The sequence below is a fragment of the Triticum dicoccoides genome, chromosome 7A, assembly GCF_002162155.2.
Source record: "Triticum dicoccoides isolate Atlit2015 ecotype Zavitan chromosome 7A, WEW_v2.0, whole genome shotgun sequence".
Classification (NCBI taxonomy): Eukaryota; Viridiplantae; Streptophyta; class Magnoliopsida; order Poales; family Poaceae; genus Triticum; species Triticum dicoccoides.
In genome coordinates this window covers 683,622,164-683,628,811 of record NC_041392.1, presented here as the reverse complement: position 1 = coordinate 683,628,811, position 6,648 = coordinate 683,622,164, and the positions used below count along the sequence as shown (strand labels likewise).

At 46.5% G+C, this 6,648-nt stretch overlaps 1 protein-coding gene across 2 annotated transcripts in view; it reads left to right on the top strand.

Moving 5' to 3' along the window:
• The first annotated feature begins 6,189 nt into the window (after window positions 1–6,189).
• LOC119331977 (chloroplast processing peptidase-like) overlaps window positions 6,190–6,648 on the top strand; it is a 3,088-nt gene continuing 2,629 nt past the window's right edge. Inside the window, exon 1 of one of the 2 annotated variants that reach the window (XR_005160742.1) lies at window positions 6,190–6,631. Coding sequence is in view for 1 of the 2 variants with exons in the window: in XM_037605159.1 (XP_037461056.1) it covers window positions 6,350–6,631 (282 nt within the window). In the remaining variant the exon portion in view is untranslated. The remainder of the gene's footprint in view (window positions 6,632–6,648) is intronic. The other variant, XM_037605159.1, reaches the window with a different exon arrangement.

The window sequence follows — 6,648 nt, the reverse complement described above, 5'->3', positions numbered from 1 at the left end:
TGAAGCGTATGAGGCAAACTCAATTCCATTTTTTAGTTTTCTTTTATAAACTAAACTAGTGATAAAACAAGAAACTAAAAGACTCAATTGCAAGATCTAAAGATATACCTTCAAGCACTCACCTCCCCGGCAACGGCACTAGAAAAGAGCTTGATGTCTAATACACAACTTTCTTCTTGTAGACGTTGTTGGGCCTCCAAGTGCAGAGGTTTGTAGGACAATAGCAAATTTCCCTCAAGTGGATGACCTAAGGTTTATCAATCCGTAGGAGGCGTAGGATGAAGATGGTCTCTCTCAAGCAACCCTGCAACCAAATAACAAAGAGTCTCTTGTGTCCCCAACACACCCAATACAATGGTAAATTGTATAGGTGCAGTAGTTCGGCGAAGAGATGGTGATACATGTGGTATATGGATAGTAGATGTGGGTTTTTGTAATCTGAAAATATAAAAACAGCAAGGTAACTAATGATAAAAGTGAGCGTAAACGGTATTGCAATGCGTTGAAACAAGGCCTAGGGTTCATACTTTTGCTAGTGCAAGTTCCCTCAACAATACTAACATAATTGGATCACATAACTATCCCTCAACATGCAACAAAGAGTCACTCCAAAGTCACTAATAGCGGAGAACAAACGAAGAGATTATGGTAGGGTACGAAACCACCTCAAAGTTATTCTTTCCAATCAATCCGTTGGGCTATTCCTATAAGTGTCATAAACAGCCCTAGAGTTCGTACTAGAATAACACCTTAAGACACAAATCAACCAAAACCCTAATGTCGCCTAGATACTCCAATGTCACCTCAAGTATCCGTGGGTATGATTATACGATATGCATCACACAATCTCAGATTCATCTATTCAACTGACACATATAACCTCAAGGAGTGCCCCAAAGTTCTACCGAAGAATCACGACGAAAACGTGTGCCAACCCCTATGCATAGGTTCATGGCCGGAACCCGCAAGTTGATCACCAAAACATACATCAAGTGAATCACGTGGTATCCCGTTGTCACCACAGATACACATGGCAAGACATACATCAAGTGTTCTCAAATCTTTAAAGACTCAATCCGATAAGATAACTTCAAAGGGAAACTCAGTTCATTACAAGAGAGTAGGGGGGGGAAGAAACATCATAGGATCCAAATATAATAGCAAAGCTCGTGATACATCAAGATCGTATCACCTCAAGAACACGAGAGAGAGAGAGAGAGAGAGAGAGAGATCAAACACATAGCTACTGGTACATACCCTCAACCCCGAGGTCGTCATGGAGAGCACCGGGATGATGAAGATGGCCACCGGAGAGGGATTTCCCCTCCGGCAGGGTGCCGGAATGGGTCTAGATTGGCTTTCGGTGGCTATGAAGGCTTCTGGCGGCGGAACTCCCGGTCTATTATGCTCTGGAAGTTTTAGGGTACGTGAGTATATATGGGTGCAGGAGGTACGTCGGTGGAGTTTTGGGGGCCCCACGAGGCAGGGGGCGCGCCCTAGGGGGGCCCCACCCTCGTGAGCACCTCCCTTGGCTCCTGACGTGGGGTCCAAGTCCATTCGGTAGATTTCCTTTCAAAAATAACTTCTCCAGTTGATTTCGTTCCGTTTCGACTCCGTTTGATATTCCTTTTCTTCGAAACACTAAAATAGGCAAAAAATAGCAATTCTGGGCTGGGCCTCCGGTTAATAGGTTAGTCCCAAAAATAATATAGAAGTGGATAATAAAGCCCAATATTGCCCAAAACAGTAGATAACATAGCATGGAGCAATCAAATTATAGATACGTTGGAGACATATCAAGGTACCAAAGTAATCCCGGCATGGAACACTGGACAGTGGTCAAGAATATCCTGAAGTACCTGAAAAGGACTAAGGATATGTTTCTCATTTATGGAGGTGACGAAGAGGCGTCGTAAAGGGTTCCGTCGATGCTACCTTCGACATAGATCTGGATGACTCCAAGTCACAAACCGGATACATGTACATTTTGAATGGTGGGGCAGTCAGCTGGTGCAGTTGCAAGCAAAGCGTCGTGGCGGGATCTACATGTGAAGCAGAGTACATAGCAGCCTCGGAGGCAGCACAGGAAGCAGTCTGGATGAAGGAGTTCATCACCGACCTAGGAGTTATCCCCAATGTGTCGGGCCCGATGACTCTCTTCTGTGACAACACTAGAGCCATTGCCCTTGCCAAGGAGCCCAGGTTTCACAAGAAGACCAGGCATATCAAGCGTCGCTTCAACTCCATTCGTGAATATATTCAAGATGGAGAAATAGATATTTGTAAAGTGCATATGGATCTGAATATCGCAGATTCGTTGACTAAACCTCTTCCACGAGCAAAACATGATCAACACCAGAACTCTATGGGTGTTCGATTAATCACAATGTAACTAGATTATTGACTCTAGTGCAAGTGGGAGACTGTTGGAAATATGCCCTAGAGGCAATAATAAAATGGTTATTATTATATTTCCTTGTTCATGATAATTGTCTGTTGTTCATACTTTAATTGTATTAACCGGAAACCGTAATACATGTGTGAATACATAGATGAGAACATGTCCCTAGTGAGCCTCTAGTTGACTAGCTCGTTGATCAATAGATGGTTATGGTTTCCTGACCATGGACATTGGATGTTGTTGATAACAGGATCACATAATTAGGAGAATGATGTGATGGACAAGACCCAATCCTAAGCGTAGCACAAGATCATGTAGTTCGTTCGCTAGAGCTTTTATAATGTCAAGTATCGTTTCCTTAGACCATGAGATTGTGCAACTCCCGGATACCGTAGGAATGCTTTGGGTGTATCAAACATCACAATGTAACTGGGTGACTATAAAGGTGCACTACAGGTATCTCCGGAAGTGTCTGTTGGGTTGGCACGAATCGAGACTGGGATTTGTCACTCTGTATGATAGAGAGGTATCTCTGGGCCCACTCGGTAATGCATCATCATAATGAGCTCGGTTTGACTAAAGAGTTAGTCATGGGATCATGCATTGCGGAAAGAGTAAAGAGACTTGCCGGTAACGAGATTGAACAAAGTATGGGGATACCGACGATCGAATCTCGGGCAAGTAACATACCGACAGACAAAGGGAATTGTATACGGGATTGATTGAATCCCCGACATCGTGGTTCATCCGATGAGATCATCATGGAACATGTGGGAGCCAATATGGGTATCCAGATCCCGCTATTGGTTATTGGCCAGAGAGGTGTCTCGGTCATGTCTGCGTGGTTCCCGAACCTGTAGGGTCTACACACTTAAGGTTCAGTGACGCTAGAGTTGTAACGGGAATAGTATGTGGTTACCAAAGGTAGTTCGTAGTCCCGGATGAGATCCCGGACGTCACGACGAGTTCCGGAATGGTCCGGAGGTGAATATTGATATATTGGACGAAAGGTATTTGGAGTCCGGAAGTGTTCCGGGGGTACCAGGCTATGGCCAGCATGACCGAAAGGTGTTTCGGGAGCCCCGACAAGTGTTCCAGGGTCTCATGGGGCAAGGGGAGGGGGCAAACCAGCCCACTAAGGGGCTGTGCGCCCCCACACCCTTTTCCCACATTACTTATGAAGGTGGGACGCCTCCACCTGGCTCGGGAGGCAAGCCTCTACCTGCTTGGCTTGGGGGGCAAGTCTCCCTAGGGTTTTCCTAGGGAGATACAATCTGCCCTAGCCGCCGCCCCCTAAGGTAAACCCTAGGGCGCCTCCCCCTCTCCCCTTCCCCCTATATATAGTGAGGGGGTGGGAGGGCAGCCACACCCTTCCCCTGGCACAGCCCTCCCCCTCTCCAACTCCTCCTCCTCTTCCGTAGTGCTTGGCGAAGCCCTACCGGAGAACCACGAGCTCCTCCATCACCACGCCGTCGTGCTGCTGGAGTTCTCCCTCAACTTCTCCTCTCCCCTTGCTGGATCAAGAAGGAGGAGATGTCCTCGGGTTGTACGTGTGTTGAACGCGGAGGCGCCGTCCGTTCGGCGCTAGATCGGATCTTCCGTGATTTGAATCGCCGCGAGTATGACTCCATCAACCGCGTTCTTGTAACGCTTCGGCTTAGCGATCTTCAAGGGTATGAAGATGCACTTCCTCTCTCTCTCGTTGCTAGCATCTCCTAGATTGATCTTGGTGACACGTAGGAAAATTTTGAATTATTACTACGATCCCCTACAAGGAGTCCTCCTCTGGTTCGGGCGAACCAAAGAGGAAAGGACTCCCCTCCTTGTCCAATTCGGACCACCCCTTATTCGTATGATTCTTCCTTGAATTAGTTCCTTGTCAGTTGGCAATTTTATCGAGAGATCAAGCATCCCGAGGCCTCTTTTGTTTCATTTGGGCTCGGTGCAACCAGAAGTTATTCTAGTCTGGTTTCGTTTGGCTATGCCACCCTTTTTTAAAGGGACCACCAAGTTATTTTGCTTGCGTCGATGCAACCGTGTGTCGGTGGTACTGAGAGGTCGGTAAGAGCGAAACAACTACGATTCCAGACAAATAGAATGAATGCACGATGCAGCCTCCGTGCCGACCGCGGAGAGGTCCACGATGCGTGATGCAACCCCTGATCCCGACAAGCAAAGAAATATATTTGTTTCTACATCTAAGTTTATCTTAGGGTGTTTGTTTGTATTCAAGTGTTTTTAACAATTGTAATAGCAAATCAGCGTGGGAACTTGGAATGATTCCTTTAATCACCAATTTATTTGTATCGAACTAAAATAAGGAGGCTAAAAAACATGAAAAAAGTTTATACTTGCTAAAGTAACTTATTCAAGCTCGCACATGCATACATCATCCGTGAGTACGACCCCACACTCACCGGCGAAGAGGAGCACCGACAAATCGTGACTGTTGCTCGTGAGTCTGACCACCATGTCTACTTCAAGGACATCTCGTCCTAAGAGGAAGAGGAGGACACCTATGCTGACGTGCACGACGATGAGGGCGTGACTAGACAACACCAACCACCAAGTAGTGTAGATAATCTAGGTAGCAATGTCGCTCGAATAGCGACATTGCTTATTTTAAAATGTCATTAACCAACATTTATAGTTGCAAATTACATGTAAAGCGACATATTTTGGCACTTATTATATTTTTTATTGTGTTGAAACATGTGTTTGACATGTCTAATCTGAGATTAAATTGCCCCTACATTTTTGAAGAAAATGAAAAAAAGATATGAAGGCCATTTTATGAAGACTTTGTATCTGCGTACAACTTTCACAATCTTCGTATCCATATGACGGAGGATGATCCCCGATACGATGACTCTGCAGAGTTGCTCTTTCTCATACCATGTGTTGTTACATGAATTATCCATATTGCCATGGTCCACGGCAGTGTGCAAGACACAACATTATGTAGACAATTGGATTTTTTTTGAAATGGTGGATTTTTTTAAACACAACTCAGGCACAAACACTCACAAATGCGTACATTCATTCAATCCATTGAAGCACACACGCACACGCTATTCATATAAGCATTTTCGAGAGACTGAGCCGGTTTTGAAATTGACGAAGTCATCACATGTGTCTCGTTATCTTCTATATCTAAATAGGTAGCCTCCACTAACATATTTTTCTCAACATGCAAGCATGCCACATCATCAAGCAACATGCATGGCAAAAGACCCACCACAACATGCATTCATGCACATGAAAATGTCCACCTCAACATGCAAACATATATTAGATATTTTACAATACATTAATCAAACACAATAAAGCATATGGATTTGCAATTTTAGTTTTCGTAGTATCACTATTCACGTTCCATAGAAATCACATATCATCGAAATGTATTGCAAATATTCCCGCAACAACGTGTGGGGTATCATCTAGTTGATAGAAACACCGACTCCCACTGAAAGAATATTCCGCCCCTATGGCCCTATCAGACGTCAAAGCTTCAAATAAGTGGTTTGAATTCCAGTGGTCTGGGAGTATCATTGCCCTCTTAACCAGCCAACCACATGTTGGTTCTCGACAAATAATATTGCGTGTTAGACCAGATGACTCAATATACTACCCCTCCATACAGCATGAATGTCCTTTGTCTTCAAATTTTCAAAAACTGTCAAATTTTGTGTAGCCGGAGGGCAGAGCAGTCATTTCCCTCCCTAACCAGAAGAGCACCCACTACAGTGTGTGTACACGACCGGTCTGGTCTTTCTTCCTCGGTTACTACAGCGGTGGGGGAGGCCAAGGTGGAGTCTTGCTGTGGAAGGAAGCCATTACTCCTACTGGTCAAGTAGCCAGCGAGCCAGTCTTCCTCCACACCCCAACCCCACTCCCCCCTCTATTGGCGGAGAGAGAGAGGCCAAGGAGGGAGATCCACTCCGTCCGATGGCGATGGCGCCGCCGCGTCTGCTGCGGGGCCTCATCGCGCCGATGTCGCCGGCGGACTGGCTGCCCTGCCACCTCCAGCTGCTGGCCTCGTCCGCCTCGCTCCTGCACCGCTGGTGGCTCCCCTCGCTCGCGCGCCTCCGCTGCCCCTCCTGCTCCGACGGATTCAAGCTCTTCCTCGTCCTGCTCCTCTTCTCCGCCGCCCTCGCCGAGGTCCGCTTCGTCGCCTCCGCCTCCATGGCGCCCACCCTCCGCCCGGGCGACCGCGCCGTCGCAGAAAAAGTAAAGCGCCCTCCTCC